The sequence below is a fragment of the Lynx canadensis genome, chromosome B1 (genome assembly GCF_007474595.2).
Source record: "Lynx canadensis isolate LIC74 chromosome B1, mLynCan4.pri.v2, whole genome shotgun sequence".
In the NCBI taxonomy this organism is placed as follows: domain Eukaryota; kingdom Metazoa; phylum Chordata; class Mammalia; order Carnivora; family Felidae; genus Lynx; species Lynx canadensis.
The window spans coordinates 40,921,834-40,944,051 of NC_044306.2; the positions used below are offsets into that span (position 1 = coordinate 40,921,834).

The following is a 22,218-nucleotide window of genomic DNA, read 5'->3' on the forward strand; positions in this document are numbered from 1 at the left end:
AGAGAGATTGAAGAGGTAAGTTAGGATTTGAGTTTTTATTGTAATTGTGGTAGGAAACCCATTGAATGATTTCTAGCAAGGAATAGCAGGATCATAGTTACATTAAAATTTGTTTTTCCTGGGGTGCCTGGGTGGCTCAGTCAGTTTGAGCATCAGACTCTTGATTTCAGCTCAGGTTATCATCTCACGGTTTGTCAGTTTGAGCCCTGCATCGGTCTCTGTGCTGGCAGTAGGGAGCCTGCTTGGGATTCTCTCTCTCCCTCTTTCTCTGCCCTTACCCTGCTCATGTTCTTGTTCTCTCTCTCTCTCTCTTTCTCTCTCTCTCTGTCTCTCAAAATAAATAAATAAATTTTTTTAAAAAATGTTTTTTCCTGGCCACTATATGAAGAATGGAGTGGAATTAGGCAAGAGAAGGCACAGAAATCAACTTAGAAATCAATTTATTGGCTTTTTCAATGGTTCAACTGAAAGAAGACAGTAGCTTAGACTAGAGGAGATGGCAGTGGAAATGGGAGAGAAGTGGATGGATTTAGAATATATTCTGGAGATGGAATCAGTAGACTTGGTGATAGATTTGCTGTGTTGTTTGAGGGAGCAAGAGAACACTAGGGTTGACTCCCATGTTCTCTGACTTCATGGAATAGAGAAAGTGGGTTGAAACCAATTTTATTTTATATATTTTTTATTTTCATAGAGCTTACCATCTCGTAGGAAATGTGCCCAAAAAGCAAATCCAGTATTTGCTTTTGAGTGATTTATTGAGTAATTGGGTTTTGTATGGTGCATTACCTAAGTCAGTCAAGAATTATGAAATGTTTATAAAAAGGGGGGCCCTATTAATTGGTTTTGATTGTTTTTGTGTTTTGTTTTGTTTTAGTTTCAGGAGAAGTAAGAATATCATTTACCTGGTACTGTGTTCATTAGCTATACAATGAAGAGGTTCATAAAAAGACAAAAAAAAGAGCCACCTCTGAAAATAAAAGCATGAAAAATTAGCAGTATAAGCTTTTGTTCTGGAATTTTTTTTAGAGTAATCTTATGGACTTGGAGTAAATGGTTTTTTTAAGAGTTCCACCACCAAAAGAAGCATTTGTATTTGGCTCATCTCATTGGAGCATAGCAACCTTTCTGAAATATATACAATGATTTTTACGTAAAATGTCACCGAAGAACATGTTATATTTCCATGTTAATTTTAATGCTAATTTTGAAGAATTTGTGTGTGTGTGTGGTTGTAGAAAGTTAACAGAGCAATTTTGAAATCTATGTGGGCTATTAAAATATTTTTTTTCTTTGCATAAAGAATTGAACATTTATTAGAAATGGAATAAACTAGGTTCACCAAATCTCCTAACCTCATAAGGATTGTTATTACCATTTTACATATGAGGAAACCAAGACTTTTAGTTGAGTGACTTTCCTGAAGTTATATAACTAGTAATGGCAGAAGTGGAATTTGAACCCAGGCCTGTATGGCTTCATATTTTATGCCCTTAATCATAATAATATCCATATTACCCTGTTAAAAAATGTTATGGAGGCATCAAAATCATAAGGCATGTGCATTTATGCAAGTAGGGCAAAGTACATAGGAAGACAAATAGCAAACAGTGACATAAGATTACCAGTTAATGTAAGTCATTGCTGTATTGAATGATACAGATTGTTCCATGTGGCAACAGTATATACTAAGATGAGTAAGAGCTGGTGTGATCTGAGATGATTACAGAAGAAACAGGCTTAAAGGATGATTCAGATTTAGGTAAATGGAGAGAATGAGGGCTTCCCAGATAGAGTAACCAGCATTAAGTTGAGCTTTGAGGAATTAATGACAACTGTAAATGCAAGAGACGTTGTGATTATTGGTCCCATGAGATCAACAAATACTTGTGGGCCTAATATGTGCAACTCACATTGTGGAGTTGATGTAGAAAACACAATAGCGGCTCATAAAGGTGTCACAATACAGGCAGTCCTTGCTTTGCACGTCACTGTGTTAATGGAAACATGTGCCTGTTAGAATCGTGTCCATTCTTTATACATTGCTGTGGTGACTGATATTTGATCTCAGTTTAGGTATTCTTATGTTTCAGTTAATATGGCACCATGTAAAGTAAGAACTGCTTGTGGTTTAGTTTAATACGTAAAACAGTGAACTTTTGTTGGGCATTGGTAAGAAATATATTGAATTAGTAGTATAGGGCTGAAATTTGGAGGGCTTTAAAAGCTAGAAAGAGGACATTTGTCTTGGCATGCCAGGATTTTAAGGTAACCCCATGACTGCTTTTTTGTTGTTGAAATGATTTCTCTTTGGTACTGGTGAAATTAGAGATGAGGAGTAGGAGATTGTTTTAGTGTCTTAAGCCATTTGTTAAGTTACATATTAAAGGCTAATTAATTGTATTTTGAGTTCATTCATTTGACAGTTTAGCACGGTTTTATTGAGTATTTATTAAGATCCTGGTTAAGAGCCTAGGTATTAGAAATAGCCTGAACAGATCCAAATCCTACCTCTGCTAAGTGACCTTGGTCAAACAAGTTACTTAACAGGTTTGTTGAAAGGATTAAATGAGTTGATATTTGCAAAGTGCTTAGCATACCATTCACGTAGTGAGCACTAAATAAATGTGAGCTTCTGCTAGTTATCTTAGTGGTAAGTGCTAGAAATACTTAGATAAATAGGAAATGTGTCCCTGTTCTCCAGTTGAAGAGTCATTTATAAATAAATAAAGCCATGTGGTTAGTAATAGTATCCTTTTACTGTGTGTCAGGTACTGCATTCAACGTCATATATAAATTTTGTCATTTAGTTCAACCTTGTTACTTGTTCCTGTTTTACAGATGAAGGAACTGAAGCTTTAGAAGGATTGTCTTACCTAGAATTATATAGTTGTTGGTATCAGAGTCAATATTTGAACCCACAGTCTGACTTCTGATCCTTAACTCATAATTTCTAGTTCATGGTCTGCTACCATAGATAGGCATAAGATGATATGAGAATGAACAGGAAGGCATCTGTCTAGGGATGTTAGGGGAGCCTTCATAGAAGAGGTGCTATTTGAGCAGGCTGTTGAGGGAATGAATAAGAATTTACTATTGGGCAAAAGGAGGAAAGCATTTCAAAAAGAACAATTTGAGTGTGAGAAAGCATATTGAACCCTTGGAGCTGCATGTAGCTTGTTTGGCTGAAGTTCAAGTAAGAGATGAGATTGAAATGGTAAGGACAGACCAGATCGCAAAGTTCCCATGGTCCTTGTGAAAAAGTTTGCACTCTTTTTTAGTTACAGTAGCTCTTTAAAGTAGTTAAATAGCTCTTGAGTTGAAGACTTTTTAAAAAGAGTGACATGATTGTATTTGCTTTTAGAAACTCAAGTTCAGTGATTCGGTAAGCATTGGATTGACGAAGACCTGGACAAGGACATCTGCCAGTCTGATGATTACAGTAGTCAGAACGAGAAGTGACTAGGACTGAATGAAGGTGGAGGAGATACAGTAGCAGAGATTTTGAGAAAGATTTAGGATAGAATGGGAAAAATATGGTGTTGGGAGTTGGGGTTGAAGGAGAGGGCAGAACCAAGTAAGCCATTGTAAGGACTATCGCTTTTACTTTGAGTTAGGTAGGAACTCTTGGAGGACTTTGAGTAGAAGAGTGACATAGGTTTTAAAGGATTACTCTGGCTTCTGTGTAGAATGAGGGGAAAATACAGAAACTGTGAGAACTTAGGAGGCTATTAGAATTATCCAAGTAAGAGATACAGTGGTTTGTATCATAGTGGTAGTGGTAGAATTGGAATTCTGATTATGTTTTGAAGGTGGTAGACCATTAGATATGCTGATGGATTGGATGGTTATGAAAACCAGGAATCAAGGATGATGCTAGAGCACAGTTGGAGGAAGGAGTTGCTGTTTGCTGAGATGTAGAATACCAGAGGAACAGGTTTGAGGGGGAAAAAAAGATCAGGAGTTTGATTTTGAGCGCATTAAACTTGAGATTCCTATAAGGCATTCAGGAGAGGAGATCAAGTCGACAGTGGGATAGTATATGTCTGGAGCTCAAAGTGCAGGTCTGGACTGAAAATTTAAATCCAGGACTTGTTAGCAAGTTGGTGGTACTTAAAGAAATGAGGCTAGATGAGGTCACCAAAGAAAAGGAGAGACCTTTGAGAAGTCCCTTTTTAGAGATTGGAGAAACTGTGAATGGCTAGGGAAGGAGGAAAAAACTTGGAGATACTGGTTCCTTACAAGCCAATTGAAACAAAATGTTTCAAGAAGGAAGGAATGGAAAATTATGCAGATAGGTCTGAGGACTGAAAATTGACCATCAGATTTAGTAACATGGAGGTAATCTTGAGAAAGTTTCCATAGTGAGGGAGGGGGAAGATGAAAATATAATTGGAACTGGTTTGAGAAAGAAAAGAGAAATTGGTTATAGAAGTAATATGGGGCTACTATTTTGAGGTAGTTTGCAGTGGAGGGGAACAGAAGGAGAATATTTGGGTGAAGATGTGAGGGCAAAAGAAGGTATCCATTTTTTTTTTTTAATATGGGAGAAATAGCAGTTTTTATGCTGATAGGAATGATCTAGTGGATAGAAATCTGATGATGCAAAAGAGGGAAGGGAAAATTGTTGGAATGTAAGAGAGGATGTCATCTAATGCACAGGTGAAAGCGTTGGCTTTAGATGGGAGCATAGACCATCTAGACGTAATATTAAGGAAAGGTAGGCTATGTGGGCACAGAGGGTAGACATACAGATGTGGCCTTGGAAAGCTTTGGAAGTTCTCTTGTGATTGCTTCTTAGTTTTCTAGTGTAGTAGAAAGCAAAGGCATTGATTGACAGTGAAAATGGGGTAAGAGGTGTGTTGGAGGCTTAAAGAGATAGGAGAAAGTATAAAAGAATTTTTTAGGAGAATTGAGAGAGTGAATGGAGTTAGAGAACCATCAAGGGCCCGTTTGAGGTCAGTAGTTAAGAATTACAAATTACAAGTTAAGGGGCGCCTGGGTGGCTCGGTCAGTTAAGCAACCGACTTCGGCTCAGGTCATGATCTCCCAGTTTGTGAGTTCGAGCCCTGAGTCAGGCTCTGTGCTGACAGCTCAGAGCCTGGAGCCTGCTTCGGATTCTTGTGTCTCCCTCTCTCTCTCAGCTCCTCCCCCACTCGTGCTCTCTCTCTCCTTCAAAAATAAACATTAAAAAAATTAAAAAAAAAAAAAAAGAATTACAAATTGAGGGGTGCCTGGGTGGCTCAGTTGGTTAGGCGTCCAGCTTAGGCTCACATCATGATCTTGTGGTCTGTGGGTTCGAGCCCTGCATCAGGATCTATGCTGACAGCTCAGAGCCTGGAGCCTGCTTCCTGTACTTTGTCTTCCTCTCTCTCTCTGCCGCTTCCCCGCTCGCAGATTCTGTCTCTCTCTCTCTTTCATAAGTAAATAAACATTAAAAAAAATTTTTTTTTAAATTACAAATTGAGTCTAGTCAATTTGTTCTGTGTTTTTCTCTGACCATATCCAGATGTTGGATTATGTGGAGAACTGAATTTAACGAGAGTTGCGATTTTGTTGTTGAATTGGGAGAATATCAGGGAAGTTAAGGATATATGTAGGCAAAGATGAAGTACAGTAAAAGACCTTGGAATTTAAGCTGGATAAAGAGAAGGAGGGCATATGGAGAGTGAAAAACTGGTAGATCATTGGATTATAGGTCCTGTGGAAAGAAGGGGTAAGAGGGTTAAAGACAAAATCCTAGATTTTAATCAGTATTTAACGGTAAAGCAAAGGAGATGTCTAAGTGTAGACGAACAAAAGAGACATAGGAGAAGAAAGAGACAGAAGTAGCCTGGAATCACATCTACAGTTCTGAGATCTGGAATCCTGAAAACTTAACAAAAATTACTTTGGCAATACATTGTTGTACAACCATCACCATCATCAGTCTCCAGAATTTGTCTTCCCAGACTGAAACTCTGTACCCAATATACCATAATTTCCCATTCCTCCTTTGCCCATCCTCTGGCAATCACTATTCTACTTTGTGATTTTGAATTTACTGTAGGTAGGTCTCAGTGGAATCATAAAATATTTGTCCCTTTCTGGCTTATTTTACTTCGCATAACTTCTGTAAGGTTCATCCATGTTGTAGCATGTGTCAAAATTCCCTTACCAGAATTTATATATATATCACTTGATATGTGTATATACCATGAACGTTTATGCATTCATCTGATGGACACTTGAATTCCTTTTACCTTTTGGCTGTTGTGAATAATGCTGCTGTGAACATGGGTGGACAAATACCTGTTGAGTCTCTGCTTTCAATTCTTTTATATATTGCTGGTTCACACGAAAATTCTGTTTAATTTTTTTTTGAGGAACTGCCATACTGTTTTCCACAGTGCCTGCATCATTTTACATTTCCACCAGCACTGCTCAAGAGTTCTAGTTTTTCCACATCCTCTCCAACATTTGTTATTTTGTTTTTGTTTTGTTTTTTTGATAATATCCATTGTAGTAGGTGTGAAGTGGTATATCTCAAATGCATTTGCATTTCTCTAATGGTAGTGATTTTGAGCATCTTTTCATGTGCTTACTGGCCATCTGTATATCTTCTTTGGAGAATGGAAAAAATTATAATTCATTTTGCAGTAAGATCTCATTTACCTAAACAGAACTGTTGGCAAAACATGGTGTTAACTGACATGAAACTATACATATTCTTTACTTACCCCATTTAATGTGAATATTTCCTATGCTTTGCTAAAGAAATACTAGTTTGTCTGATTATAGAGTGTTGCCCCAAATCCTACTGGGATTTCAGATACATATGTAATACTTCTCTAACATTAGAAAAATTCAAGATTCCAAAGCACATTCCGTGTGAAGGGTTTTGGATAAGAGTCTGAACTTGTAGCTTCACTTCTTTGGATTTCAGATACATATGTAATACTTCTCTAACATTAGAAAAATTCAAGATTCCAAAGCACATTTTGTGCCAAGGGTTTTGGATAAGAGTCTGTGAACTTGTAGCTTCACTTCTTTGAAAACTGAAGTTCCCGTTCTAAAAACCGTAACAGAACTTTTGGAATTCAAAACATTAATTAATTGAGGGCAGTGCATCCTTTGTATCTCACCCCTCCCATTTTGTTCTTTTCTGTCTTTATTCTTTACTGTTCATGCTGCTTTCCTGAAGTTTTTTGCCTCTTAACTTCTCTGAACCTTTTTCCCCATCTATGAAGTGGACATATTGTTTTCTACTTTGAGGAACAGATTGTGGGGATTAAATGAGATAAACAATATAAGGCATAGAGTCTGGCATAGTATCTGCTCCACAAATGCCGATTCTCTTTATTCTCTTTTTTCATGCTGTCTCCATTTGGGAGCATGTGAACTCATCCTTACATATCTCTTTCATCATGCAACTTCTGATCCCTAATGAACAGAATTATTTTTTTATTACAGTGTTTCTATAGGAAAATGTTCAGATACTAGAAGACATCTCCTTTTCTCTACACGTCACATTCTGATACTAATAATAAGGGTATAGTCCCCTACCCTCTGTTCCCACTTCAAAATGCCATTTTCCCCGTGAGGAATGGAAAGGGTAGGCCAAGGGGGAGCTATCTAATGGAAGGCAAGAGGAAGGGAGGCAGAACTGTGTCAAGATGAGTTGTAGATCAGTTGTAATCTTCATGTTGTACCAAATCTGGATTGGAGGGGACTCTGGGAAGAGTTGCTTCTATACATTGGAAATTGGAATTAGATCAGCCATTTAGTGGAGGTGGAGTTTTTGCAGAACAGTAACCTTTTCTTATAAACTCCTACTAATAAAAGTTTTATTATCTAGAATAGGCCTATGTAAATCTTTTGGTTTAACCCAATTATTAGTGCATTTAGTGCCCCCCGCCCCTTGCTTTCTTATATTGAAAGCTCCATTCTGGCCAGGAATGTATGTCATCCTTTCAAGATGTTGGCATATTCAAATGAAAAGGAGGCACAGAGTGTGGCAGAATTCTAGTTAAAAAGTTTTAAATATTATTTTTTGTGCTCTACTGCTTTGGAACCTTCATGTTGTAATGAGAGAGTATTGGCTGAAATTTAAAAATAAAATGACCTAGGAGAAGTGATGTAAATTTAGATCGGGCAGTCTGATTTTGGCAAGGACTGGGTTAACGAGTGGTTTGGATGCACCTGTTGCTTCCTCACCGCAGAGAGCCTTTGTTAACTTACCTTAGTGAATGGAAACACAGCAACACACTGGCTCTTGAGGCTTTCACAAGGGAGTTAGAGATGGTGGTGGAGGACAGAGGTGGATGAGCGCATGTGCCAGACATTTCGTAGTGCAGAAAGGTGAGGATAGGTGAAGGCAGTGGGGGAAATCTGCTGTGAATCTAGTTCCACACAGACTCTCTTAGTTGCGGTGATGTGCAAACAGTTATACTGGAACTGGATATCCACTTTCACATCGGGCATCCGCCTGGAGGAGCGACGGGCAGCTGATGGGAAAGCCCTCAAAGAACAGGCAGTGCTGTGGCAGGTGCATCTTCTTCAACTTCTGTGCTTTCTATTTGATCAGGAAGTTAGATTTGTTTTCTGATACTTGGTCATTCTGATATGTTCTATCCTATTCTTATTGTTTTGAGCCTTGAAGATAGGTTAAAAGTTGCTACTTTATGAATTATAATACTTGATTCTGGAATGTAGTTTAAAGAACAGTGTTTTTAAAGCCTTTTTACAAAGTTCTATTTTGGTTTTGAGAAATGAAAAAATCTAATTTTAACCCTGTCTTGTATTTGGTTTTAATGGTTTTTGCATTTGGGAGAGTCCCAGTATTCCTTGGCATCATAACACAATTGATCCAACTAATAGATGTTTGTCTTTGTTTTGAGATGTCTGAGGAAGAGGTTGAGGTTTCTCACCTGGCTGTACTCCAGTATGAAACCGGAGATAAGTCCCTTGGCCTTTTTATAAAAGGGAATGGTTAGAAAGGCCAGGGAGAGTTCTCATGAGTTGTAGTGAAGAGTCTTCTTCCTTAAATGAATTTACATAAATAGAAAATACCTGGTCTCTTTAATTTTGTTAGAAAGTGTGTGTGTGTGTGTGTGTGTGTGTGTGTGTGTGTGTGTGTGTATCTGTCTGTCTGTCTGTGGTCTCCAGTGAGACTCTTAATATATTATCTCTGGTTTTTAAAGCATAAAATTGAAGGATAATATTGTTTATTCTTTTGATGAAGAGTTATTAATACTGGATTAGGCTAAATTCTAACTCTCTTTCTTAAGTCAGTGTTAATGTTAAATCTTAAAAATGAGTGTTTACAGAGTATTCATGATAAATGTGCATATAGTGCATATATATTATATACGTAATACACTCACCTATGTGTATATATATATGAATCTATTCCTGTATTGGTTGTAGAGCAAATCAAATTGCTCTTGAATTTAAGGTTTTAAAACTTGATCTTTGTGCTTGTCAGTAATGTCTTGTATTTAAATTGCTGGTGTGGACGTCATAAAGGCTTTACAAATTATTTTTCTTTTAGATAGTATAGTTCAGGTTATTGCAGGGATGGGGGGCATCGAGATTGTTTTCATTATAAACAGAAGGCAGATAAAAGGGATAACAGTATGTGTATAACAGTATTTTTTCCCTTTGGTTTAAATCTATAAAGAGCTACTAATGAAGGGAATTTTAGTGTAAAATGAATGGACTCTTCTGATAATTGTTTTGTCATATTCTTCTAATACTATCTACTTTCCCAAACCAGAAAGTCATTCTTTTCTCTGTGTGCATACATGTTTAGTAGGTCGTTTCTGTTGTCAGGTGAGGGAGGCACTGTATGTATGACGTGGGCGAGTGGTGCAGAGCTCCCTCTTCCTTCTTGTTAAAATTATGCTTATCTTCTGTCCCCAAATGCAGCAGTTTCTCTTTAATAACTAAGTCATTAAGGAAGTAAATTTAAATGCGGAAAATATTAGCAGTATTATTAAATATGGAATATGCAATGAGACCAACTGCATTTGGTTCTAAAAGATTTATTAGCATTTTTGTTCTCATTAAAGTACCCTGTTTACAAAGAATAAGACCGCTTATTTCAAAACTTGTTAGCTTATTTCTGCTTTTTTTGTTCTTCTGTGGAATCCTAGAAGATGTTTAGTTTCAGATTTTTTTTTTTTTTATATCTATCTCAGTGTATTTAATTTAGCTAACTTTGTGATGTATTTTTTGACTGCACAGAAAGTGGAGTTGACTGGTCCCCCTGATCCACAAGTTTCGCTGTCCCTCTGTCATTGAGTTTGGGAAGTATGAAATTCACACCTGTACTCCTCCCCATATCCTCAAGAATACTCAAGGTATGTTTTGAGAGACCCTTTACCTTCTGTTTTTAGATTCATAGAACTCCCAACACTAGATCTTGAGGACATTTTAGTCTGGCTCATCTTTATATATTTGAGGAACTGGGGGCTTTTAAATGTCCATAGTAACAGGATATTTTGGCAGCCACTTAAACCCAGTTGGCTTTAGATTTTCTTTTTTCTTTTCTGTAACCTGTCCCAAAGCTTTATTTAAAGTTGGAAACCTGACGCATGGTCACAATGACAAGGGGAAACATTTTTTCTTTAAGAGAAATTTGCCTTCATACTTCACCCTAAGAATTGGAGAGAGATTCTTACAAGTTTTACTGGGTAGCCATTTATCTAAATTTTTATGATTAACAACCTAGTGAATGGTTTGTTTTCCCAGAAATACTTGGATAAATGGTATACAGTTATGTTACATGTAAATAGCTTGGGTTTCCTGACATTAAAAAGTCATCAGTCACCAGCTTTTTGGGATGAGGCAGCATGTTTAGTGAAGCCAAATTGGTTTTCATGACTCAGTTCTGACATTCATAAGCTGTATAACCTTAGAAGTTACCCAACTAGTCTGTAACCTCAGTTTCCTCATCTGCAGAATGGGGATAAAAATAGTATTTACCTCATAGGGTTTATTTTGAGGCACTGAGTTAAAACATGTTAATTGCTTAGAAAATGATTAAGTGCTCAAAAATGTCAGGTATTTTTTTTTTTTCCTTTAGGGTTGAAATTAAAAGAGTTGGAAAGTAAGATTTGGTCAAAAATTAAACTTTGACATGTGACAGCTTACATTAATGTTCTCTTTAATCTGTAAAACTACTTATATCTCAAGTTTCTCATTTAGCAGAGTGTTGTGAGGAATAATAAGTGCTCTGTGAGTTAAACATATGTTCAGAAGTACTCTCGTATTGGCTTTTTACCTGTCTAGTAACACTGCTAGTCTAAGACATTAGCAAAAATAATTATAATGACATTAATTTATTTAGTACTTTACAGTATACAGATCTTTAACATGGGTTATTACCAGAAGCTGGGAATAAGCCAGTATATTTGTTTAAAAACTAAACTCAGTATTGTTTTACTTTTTCTGTCCGTGTAATTTGATAGTTGGTTTCCAAACCTAAGCAGAAGTAGAAAAAAAATGAGTGAGGATGTTGCTATAGACATAGACCTCAGTGACCAAAAAAAAAAAAGAAGAAGAGAAGCAAAAACTTCAGGAACTAACACACCAAGTTTATAAAACAGCAGCTGAGAACCATTATCGTAAGGTCAGTTAACCCCGAACACTATGTTAGATCTTTAAGGCAGCATTCTATTTATATCCTGGGATAACAACAATTAATATGAGTTGTTAAAGAACATTAAATTATATTTTATTGGTGATATGTATTTATATTATATATGTTAAAAGATGGGCAGAAATTCCTCAACTACCTACAGAGCTCAGGTACTCAAGGCAGTTCCTCAGGAGTTCTGGATAGCCAGAGAATTACAGGATCAATAAGAATATGCTGAAGAATTAATTTCTTCATCAGGTTTAAAGTAAATTTATTATAATTTATTAGTGAGCTCTTTGCAAGCTATTCAAATCAAAAAAGCATGCTCAACTTAGGCAACAAGTTTGTTCAACATGTGCATATATCAACTGTTGCACGATTGTGGTACAGATAGACTGAAAACCGTTGGCACCTTGACTCTTGTACTCAGGGGAGGAGAGGAAATTGACTTAGAAATGGAACTAGAGGGCCGCCTCAGCACGCACTTTTAAGAGGAATAATGAGAATGTAACCGTGAGGTTGTTGTCTTCCTGAGATACGAAAAGGTTTTCATTAAAAATGTTGCTTTTTATTCTGATTAGATTGTCACTAGAACCTGATTTCTTAATAAGATTTGAGGGAATGGTTATCAGCTTATTCTTAATAAGCATTGCAGGCAGAAAAATAAATAACCACTAAGTAGGAATCATAGCAGACGGCAGCAGTGTGATAAGAACTGTAAAATTTATCAACTTTCTTAAATAAAATTTTAGACATTTTCTGTACATTTCCTTATCTTTGTGCCGTGTTCCCAAGAAAATATTCTGTAGTTTAATAGGTTCTTAGTAATTATGACTTTTTCTCTATTCATAATTATCTTAGTTACATTGAAAAAATTCATATATTGGGGTGCCTGGGTGGCTCAGTCGGTTAAGCGTCTGACTTCAGCTCAGGTCATGATCTCGTGGTTTGTGAGATCGAGCCCTGCGTCGGGCTCTGTGCTGACAGCTCAGAGCCTGGAGCCTGCTTCGGATTCTGTGTCTCCCTCTCTTTCTGCCCCTCCCCTGCTCATGCTCTTTCTGTCTCAAAAATAAATAAAACATTAAAAAAAAGAAAAAAACATATGTCTAATTAAACGAGTTTAGGCTTGTTTTACTTCTGAGTTCTATTAAAATTGAGTTGGCTAAAATGTTTAGAACTCTTAATGTTTTCCAAATAATAAACTTATATCCTTACTTTGTTAATGACTATTTACTATTCTTTGCCAAATTCTAAGTTATTTTTTTGTTGTTAAAGGTTTTAAGGACTTTTTTAAAAATTCAAAATCCCAAAGCATGCAAAAACAGAACAATTGGGGCAAATGAAAAAGAAAAGATCTCAGTGTACTTGGTGTGGGTCAGTCGGTTAAGCGTCTGACTCTTGGTTTCAGCTCAGGTCATGCTTTCACAGTTTGTGAGTTTGAGCCCCACGTCGGGCTCTGTGCTGATGGTGTGGAACCTGCTTGGGGTTCTCTCTCTCTCTCTCTCTCTCTCTCTCTCGCTCTCGCTCTCGCTCTCTCTCTTTCTCTCCCAAAATAAGTAAATAAACTTAAAAAAAAAAAAAAGAATCCCGAAAGGATATTCTTTTGGGAAGTGGGATTATGCGTTATTTCCCATAATATCCAGATATTTGTGTGTGCATTGTATATGAAGTAATCTTGCATCCCTGACTTAAAAAAAGCAAAACAAAACAAAACAAAACAAAATCAACAACAGTGAAGCAGTAATGCTACTTTATGTGGAGCAGTATGATTAAGTCTTAGACATTGAGTAGTATAAACCAGAGTTTTAACCCTAAGTTTCTCCAACAGGGCTGTGTGATGCTCATACATGGCAGACAGGTTCATAGAGAGCCCCACTCTGCCAATAAAACATGACATGGATGGGCTGAAGGCAAGAGTAACTGTGATCATGGGATATCCTCTACTCCCGAGTTGTTTAGAACTTAACTTTATAATAACGTTTTTACAGTAAGATCATTAAAATCCTAAAGGATAGGTTCTATATAACTGAGTAGCTTAGGAAGTTTCCTCTCCCTTTTGATCCTGTTCCTGACTTGATTTGATGCATAGATTATGTACAGCCTCAGTTACTAAAGACCAACATCCTTAAGGTCTTTGGATGACTGTTAAATGATGAAGTAAAATGAATGAAAGGAGAATAAAATTATTCATAGTCTTAATCATAAATTAATAGTACCTTTAGTTATCATCATTGAGCGTGGTACTGGACTAAATATCTCTGGAATAATTCTGTATAGAGGTGGATATTACTCTCTTCATTTTCCAGACCTGGGCCCAGTAAACATACTCAAGACCATGCAGTTTCCAAGTAGCAGGACCAGGATTTAATCTCACTTTTCTCTTACCACATTGCCATAGCTTTTAACCACTGAGCTTGTGCTGCTCCATATAGCATCTGTGTGTCTACCTTGATCTCACATAGCTTGTACCATAATCTTTTATTTAAGTAATATTTGATAGAATTTTTATTAAAATTTTACTGCAGGTGGACCTCTTATAAAGGCCACACAAATTGCTACTATCTTGGGCAATGTTCAGAAGCTAAGAAGATACTGTAGGAATTCCTGGGAAGAGTATTTGTATCATCTTAGAAGTAAGGGAAGCAATGCTTCTAAAGCACACATAGCTGCAGCCTAGTCCTGACTTCACAGGTGAGGGTGTCAGCAGAGTGGCTGATTTAGAATAAACTTTAGGTATGGAGGCTACATCCCATGATGCAGTTGATCTGGGCAACCATACACCTATTTGATAGTCAAGGACTAGGGCTGTCAGGAAGACAGTGACAAAAAGCAGCAGCCATCTTTAGGGCTAAGAGTATTCATACTCTATGACTATACTTCATTTGATGCGATCTCATGTTCTTCCTATATATTTTTTCAACAAGGAAACTTCAGCCATTTGTACTGTTAAAACTCCTGGAAAAACAAAATGTTTTACAAAATGTTTTATTATCAAATGATTCCCTTTAGACTAATAGTGTCATTCCAGTGGGCTTGGTTATAATAAAGTAAGAGGCTTTTAAAATGTTTTCAGCAAGAGCTGAATTGGAGTAAAGTAGATTATGATATTTGCTTTTACTTTGTTATTTTTCAAATACTAAGATTTGCTAAAGTTTTTTTTTTTTAATCAAGAAAATGTCATACATCTTGCTATTCCAAGGAAATAGCATGAACTTAAAATTCACCAGATAAGACTTGGCAGTAATTTTCTTATAGGTTTCATTGCTTCCTGTGTTTTCTTGAACAACTTGCTTACTACAAGAACTTTAAAAATTAGACCTTCTTTCATAGGCCTTAGGAAATAAGCTGTACTTTATTTTCATGTCTTTGTACCAAGACGTAAAAGTTAAATTGGATGCTTTTAAAGTTGGCATTTATCTTTAGCATAATCTAGAAATTTTAGTTGTCTGTCACTCCTCTTTCCCTTCCTTTTTTCCCAGGATTTTATCTATGTTTCTCAGATTCACATTGTAGGGAATATTTAGTTGTAATATTTAGGTCTCAAAGTGAAACTGTGTTCATGGATTCTTCTATGTCTTCATGTTGCAGCAAGTTAAAATTGCTCATTGAAAATTTAGCACAGGTAAATAAAGGTAAGCAGTAGAGTAGTTGGAGAGAGGAGGATGCCTTTAATTACATAGGGAGAATTACCTTCCACCTTCCTTTTTAAGAAGAAATTATTCAAAATCCACATATTCAGTAAAACAATCTGGCAGTTGTGGGTCAGCTCTGAGACTCAGGATATCTAGTGCCCACATTAATGATGAAGTTTATAATTGCGGCCATTTCCTTTTGTGATTTTTTTTTTTTTTTTTTTTTTTAGTTTTGGTTGGTAAGGAAGGAAAAAGCTCAGGGCGCCGGGGTTCCTCAGTCTGTTAAGCAACGACTCTTGATGATCTCATGGTCATGATCTCATGGTTTGTGAGATCGAGTCCTGCATTGGGCTCTGTGCTGACAACATGAAGCCTGCTTGGGATTCTATCACTCCCTCTCTCTCTGCCCTTCCCCTCTCTTGCTCTTTCTCTCAAAATAAACCTTAAAAAAAGGGGGGAGGGGGAAGCCATCTATCTCACTGCCCTTCCTTCTCTGAGTAGTGGAATTTGAAGCAACATGCAAAGGAAATAAGCACAGTTGCCTAGGAAACCTTTCTTTTTCATGCCCTTGGTTCCTGTTTCTTGACTTCAGTTTATGATGTCATTTATTATTTGTTTTACTCAGTACCTTATTTTGGAATGACTTTTGTATTAATGATATAATTTCGAGTTGTATTGGTCTGTCTAATATGAGAGATGTTGGAAAACAGTATTAGATATTGTAGAGACTTAGAAATATTATACTGAAATAGTTCCCTCGAAGCTTTTAGTGCACTGAATGGCAGTTTTCACCCTTATTTGAGCATGAAACACTTATTACATACAGGACTAGTGTTTCCATAAATACACCTTGGCAAAGGCCTTGGTTGAATATTAGATGTTTTCAGATAAAGTATAATTAAGTTTTAAAAGTGGCCTCCTGGGGCATCTGGGTGGCTCAGTCCATTAAGCGGCCAACTTCAGCTCAGGTCATGATGTCACAGTTAGTGGGTTCAAGCCCCTCATCGGGCTCTGTGCTGACAGTGCAGAGCCTGGAGCCTGCTTTAGATACTGTGTCTCCCTCTCCCTCTGCCCCTCCCTAACTCGTGCTCTCTCTGTCTCAAAAAATGAATGAAAAAAAAAGTCTGTCTCTCAAAAAAATGAATGAAAAAAAAAACGTTAAAAAATGTGGCTTCCAAAGTGGTACTTGAAAAAATAGTGTGGTCTTGACACTTTAACAAGTTAGACCTTTTGTGTGTTAATCTTTTCTTTAATTCCATTGTAATCTTTTTAAAGCATAGCTGTCCAAACTGATAGCAACTAAATTAATGAGGTTTATTAAAATTTCCTTCAGCCTCAATACTTATTTGAGAGACAAATTTATTTGGATTATATATTTTGTCATCATATCCAGTATTTTTGCGTATGTAGTTTTTAAAGATAGTATCAGATCTCCGATTACCAAGGCATGACCAGTTCTGGACACACACAGTTCAGGATGCAGGGAAGTCTGTGTGCTGAGGATAAATGAAGTGTGTATTTTATAATAGAAGAGCCATGTGGTCTTCTGGATTAAACTAAAACCAGGTATAAATTTTAATTAGGTTATGTTCCTTCTTACGAACTAATCCAGTCACTTTCTTGCCTAGCTCCTCATAAAAGGAACATTGTAAAGAAGAAGTCCTGTTAAATTATTGCTAAAATAGCAATACTGTTGTATAAATACTTATTAATACTAGAATATCTGAAAGATTAATTTGAACTTTTATTTCATTTGTTGAATAATAGACTTTTAAGTTACAGGATGTAATGTGATATTTAACCAGAGGAAAAGCCAGAATTTCAGGGGTTTCATAAAGGAAGGAGGTAGTGCAGTATGTCCTAACTTGAAAAAACATAATCATTATTACAATTTTATACTTAAAAAGATAATATAAAATCTGCTTTTATAGTACCCACCCTATATCCGTTTTACTCAGCACTCTGTCCCTAGTGCATTTAGCACAAGGCCTAACACACTGTAGTATAGTTGACCCTTGAACAGCACTACAGTTAGGGACCCCAACCTGTGCAGTCAGAAATTCATGTATAACCTTTGTCTCCCCAAAAACTTAACTAGTACTAATAGCTTCCTGTTGACCAGAAGCCTTACCAATAGTATAAACAGTCAATTGACACATAATTTGTATTAAATGCCCCATATATTATATTCTTACAATAAAAATAAAGTAAGCTAGACAGAAGAAAATGTTAAGAAAATCATAAAATACATTTACAGTACTGTACTGTATTTACCAAGAAAAATCCACTTATAAGTGGACCCATGCAGTTTAAACCCATGTTGTTCAGAGATCAGTGGTATTTAACAAATGTGTATTTTCTTAAAAAAAAAAAAAAAAAAAGAATGATCAAATAAAGAACCAAAGAAAATATATAGCTTGACAAAATCTTCTTAGTGGTGTGTTTTGAAGGTAGACTTTATTTTCTACTTATTAGAGATTATCAAGGAGGGGAGAATGTGAGATTTTCATTGTCTGCCAGGTGGGTAGCTTTTAAGAAGACTAGGAATTACTAGTCTGATAGGAAGAGCACTGAATCTCGGGTGTCTTCTCACCCTTGCCCTCCTGCTATTAATTAGTTGGATGCTATTAACCAAATTAATTTTGTCTTTAGTTTGTTTTCTGTCTTTCATTTGGTTAATGGGGATGATAATACAGTCTCCACCTTTTTACTTGAGTAGTAATGAGAGTCAAAAAGAATAGCTGTGAAAGTTTACAGTCTTATAAAAAGTCGTGTCTTTCTTTGTTTAATTATTATTTACAGGCTGCCTAAATTATATCTTTGTGAATTCTGTCTAAAATACATGAAAAGTAGAACTATTCTCCAGCAGCACATGAAGAAATGTGGTTGGTTCCATCCTCCTGCCAATGAGATTTACAGAAAAAATAATATTTCTGTCTTTGAGGTAAAGTAGATGTTTTATAGTTGTCTTCCTATCATTTCAAATGCAGTACCACCTATACTGTATCTAATTGTAGTTGTCTTTTTTGCAATGTTATTTTACTGTTGTACTCACTCTTGAGTCTGATAATCCAGTTTATAGGAGAAGCAGAATTAGGCCAATCCAGATTGTACCGAGGTCACAATCTTGATCTCAGAATAAATTATTCTGTATTTCAGGATTCCATTTGATTATAAAATACCAAATGATTTTTTATGTTTAGATGTGATAAAATTGTGTCTTAGAATCTATGAAATAATGGTATTTAAATGAAAAAATTTCTGTTGCCCCACTTAAAGGAATATTTGGTAGAGATATTTAATAACTGTAGTAAGTTGTATTTTGTAAAGTTATAAAAATATATATTTCTTCATCATGACGATATGACTTAGGCTATGTCCGTGATTTTGTGTTGTTGGTCATGGGGTTTTAGTTTCTAGATCCTCAGTTCATGGTTTTACTGCCAGGTATTAATTGAACACCTGCCATGTGCTCAGTTCTGTTAATTACTGTGATGATAGAATTTCAGATTGTGGGGATCACTCAGTCTCTAACTTTCTTGATTTTCCCTGCACCTTCATTTTAGGTGAGAAGTAGTGGATCTCTTCACCCTCGGCGGGGGGGGGGGGGGGGGGGGAGGAAGAAAGGTGTGGTCTACAATACCCAAGAGCAAAGTGCTTCTCGCCTTAAGCATATATTGGTGTATATTTTAAAAGAAGTAATATTAAATTACTTAAATTGTTGAGGTTTCTATCCTGAAATATTGATGTCTTAGGGTTTAATGTGGGTATCTGTTGGCATTTGTGTAAAAGAGCAAGCTCTCGAAGCTCCAGCAACCCAGGGGTGTGTCAGGAGAAATACACAGTGGTGCTCCTGATCTTGGCCATCCTGATTCCAAGAAATCTCTCATTTGCCAGGTTGCTACCTAGGGAACCTGCTTGGTTGATGCCTCTGGCAATAGTTAATACTCCTGAAAATAGCTTTATTTCGGGGCAAATCTGATTGTGGCAGCCGGACTGCATTGCTTTTGGATGCTGGCATAGAGTGGACTATAGTTATACCTTGTTTTACTTAACAAATGTATTTTAGAAGAGGCTGCTTTTAGATCTTTTGTTGAATTACTTTAAAAAATGAATCAAATCAGCTTGCTGTCTGAAGGATTACTGCAACCAATCTTGTTATAAAAGCAAAAAGTGCTGTTTTTAAAAGGGTCATCATCTCCTTGTCTAGCTATTCGTACTTTGTTGAAGTGCAGTATTTTATATATTTAGTTGTCTTACAACAGCAGGTACCATAATTCTGCTGTTTCAGAGGATAGCTTCCAGGTTCTGATCACTGACAGCTCTCTTAGGCTGGACTGTGGATACTCACAGGTATTTGTAAGTGATGTGTATTATTGTTCTAGAACTAAAGAGTGACTTTACTGACCATTTTGTTCTGTTATTTTCTAGGTTGATGGGAATGTGAGTACCATTTATTGTCAGAACCTATGTCTCTTGGCAAAGTTGTTTCTTGACCACAAAACACTCTATTATGACGTGGAGCCATTTCTTTTTTATGTACTAACACAGAATGATGTCAAGGGCTGCCACCTTGTTGGCTACTTTTCTAAAGTAAGTATATCAGCTTAAAATATGTTTGAATTCACACGGAAATCTGAAGCAATCTTTGTCAATTCTCACTAGAACACTACAAAGTGCAGCACCTTCTGGGCACCATCTAGCTTTTGGAAAGGAAAATAGAAGGAATATTCAGAAACTTACCAAGGGCTAGAAGGTATCTAGTAACATTCAACAGACTGTAGTCTCCTAGGAACATGAGCTGCCGATTATACTCAAGAGGAAGAGTTTTAAAATGACTTCTATTCCCATGGTAATAATAGACAGAACTTGTGAAATAAACACAGTCATTACCTCTTTGAGCTCTTTCTCAGTTTAAGTCTGCTCTTCCTACTTTAAATTTGAAGCACAGAAATAAGAATAAGCCCTTTTTATTAACGGATGTTTTCTTCCCTTCCTGTAGTCTTTCATTCTTTTGGGGTGAACAAAAGGTTTTTTTTTTCTAGTCAAACAATGTAAAAGATGTACTTTTATTTAAGCTGGCCTATGGTAAAATCTAAGTATATGAAATGGCTAAGTGGAAAGTACCAGCTTTCTGTTGGCTATTTCAGAAGTTAAATATAATTTTATATATATTGCCTTATTTTTAAAAGTGTACACAACATTTTGGGGTTATTTTTGTAAAGTTAGGTACAACTAATGGGGAGATGGGACTGCCCTATGTAGTACCAGAGCAGGAAACAAAAGAATCCCTGAAATAGTTGAAATAGTTGTTCCCCTGAATTTTTTCCCATTTCTGGAGTGTCACATCGACTCATCATCTATAGCTTTGCAGATTGATTGGGACTGAGATTCCTCTGTTCATATTAGGCAATGACATACTGTTTTTGAGTTGCAGATGGTGTTGGATGGCATAATTTTATTTTATATTTTTATTCTCCTGGGATGGTTGCTTTGTGGGTAGTGACAATGACTTAACGTTGTCCTGTCTCCTCCCACTGGGGTATTTTTTCCTTGATGCATATGGTATTCTCAGAGGACTAGGGCTGTGGTTTTGACTGTTAGTCTTTGTTTCTTAATAATTAGCATTACTATTCAGTCTTACTAGCGTGTTGTTTTAAAACTTTCTTTACCAGGAAAAGCACTGCCAGCAGAAGTACAACGTTTCCTGCATAATGATTCTTCCCCAGTACCAGCGTAAGGGCTATGGCAGGTTTCTCATCGATTTCAGTAAGGATTATAATAATATCATTTCTCATTATCTCTTTTTGTGGGCCTTCCGTATATATTTTTAAAGATTTGCAGATGATTTATTGGTTGCTAGTATCTTCTGTCATACTGCTGTATGGGACTTTAAAACCTAAAGTCATGAATTTTTTCTTTTTTCTTTTTTTTGGATTGGACATGAAATATTTTTAAATAGCCTATACCGGAGGTGCCTGGGTGGCTCAGTCAGTTAAGCGTCCTACTTCAGCTCAAGTCATGATCTCATGGTTTGTGAGTTCAAGCCCCGTGCCGGGCTCTGTGCTGACAGCTCGGAGCCTGGAACCTACTTCGGGTTCTGTGTCATCCTTTCTCTCTGCTTCTCCCCTGCTCATGCTCTTTCTCTCTCTCCTACAAAAATAAACATTCAAAAAAATAAAATAAAATAGCTTATACTGAATACTAACTTCTGTGTGATCTTTTGCAAATAGTTTTAATTTTCAACTGCTAACTTACAGTGGAACTTAGTTTTATGCTAATTCTAACTCACAACAATACTAAACACGTATAACTACTTAAATTAATACAGTAAAGTACAGGACTCGCCTTATTTTTGTTATTCAATTATCTGGGAAAGTGTATACATCATTTCTTACTTACAGACTCTACCTAGTGGTTAAAATATGCAGTGCACCTTTAAAAATCTTAAAAATAAATGTCTAGGAAATAATTTATAGGAAATACAGGAAATAATTTAATCTGACTTAAAAATGGAAAGGAACAGTTCTGAAAAAAGTCATCATGGAACATGTTGATAGTCTTGCTTAGAAAGTAAATACATGTTTACAATAAATTTTATACTGATTAATAAAATAGTGATTTTTCAGGGAATATTTTGATACGGTTTTTCTTCTAAGTATCAGATGGTTATATCACCAGTGGTAAGAAGTTAATTCTCAAGATGGACCAGCACAGCTTATTCCACTTGGCCTTAGACTGCACTTCTGACCATATTTTATTGGAAATATGCCACTGATTATTTTGTACATTTTCTTGGCCTTTTTGGATTAGTAGTAGAGAGAGCAGCTTAGGTTATTTAATATCAATATATTGTGTTGAAATAGAACTCATGTTTGGATGTGTTATTCCATTACACAGCAAAGTTAGGGGAAAATTTGTTATATATTTGAGATAAACAATAGTCTAGGATTATTATACTAA

The 22,218-nt window shown here is 36.2% G+C and overlaps 1 protein-coding gene across 1 annotated transcript in view; it reads left to right on the top strand.

The window, feature by feature from the left end:
* Positions 1 to 22,218, top strand: part of KAT6A (lysine acetyltransferase 6A) — a 110,308-nt gene that overhangs the window by 75,578 nt on the left and 12,512 nt on the right. The window contains 6 exon segments of the mRNA XM_030312554.1: positions 10,228 to 10,263; positions 10,265 to 10,307; positions 10,310 to 10,343; positions 18,058 to 18,199; positions 19,687 to 19,848; positions 20,931 to 21,024. Of these exon segments, the coding sequence (XP_030168414.1) occupies positions 10,228 to 10,263; positions 10,265 to 10,307; positions 10,310 to 10,343; positions 18,058 to 18,199; positions 19,687 to 19,848; positions 20,931 to 21,024 (511 nt within the window).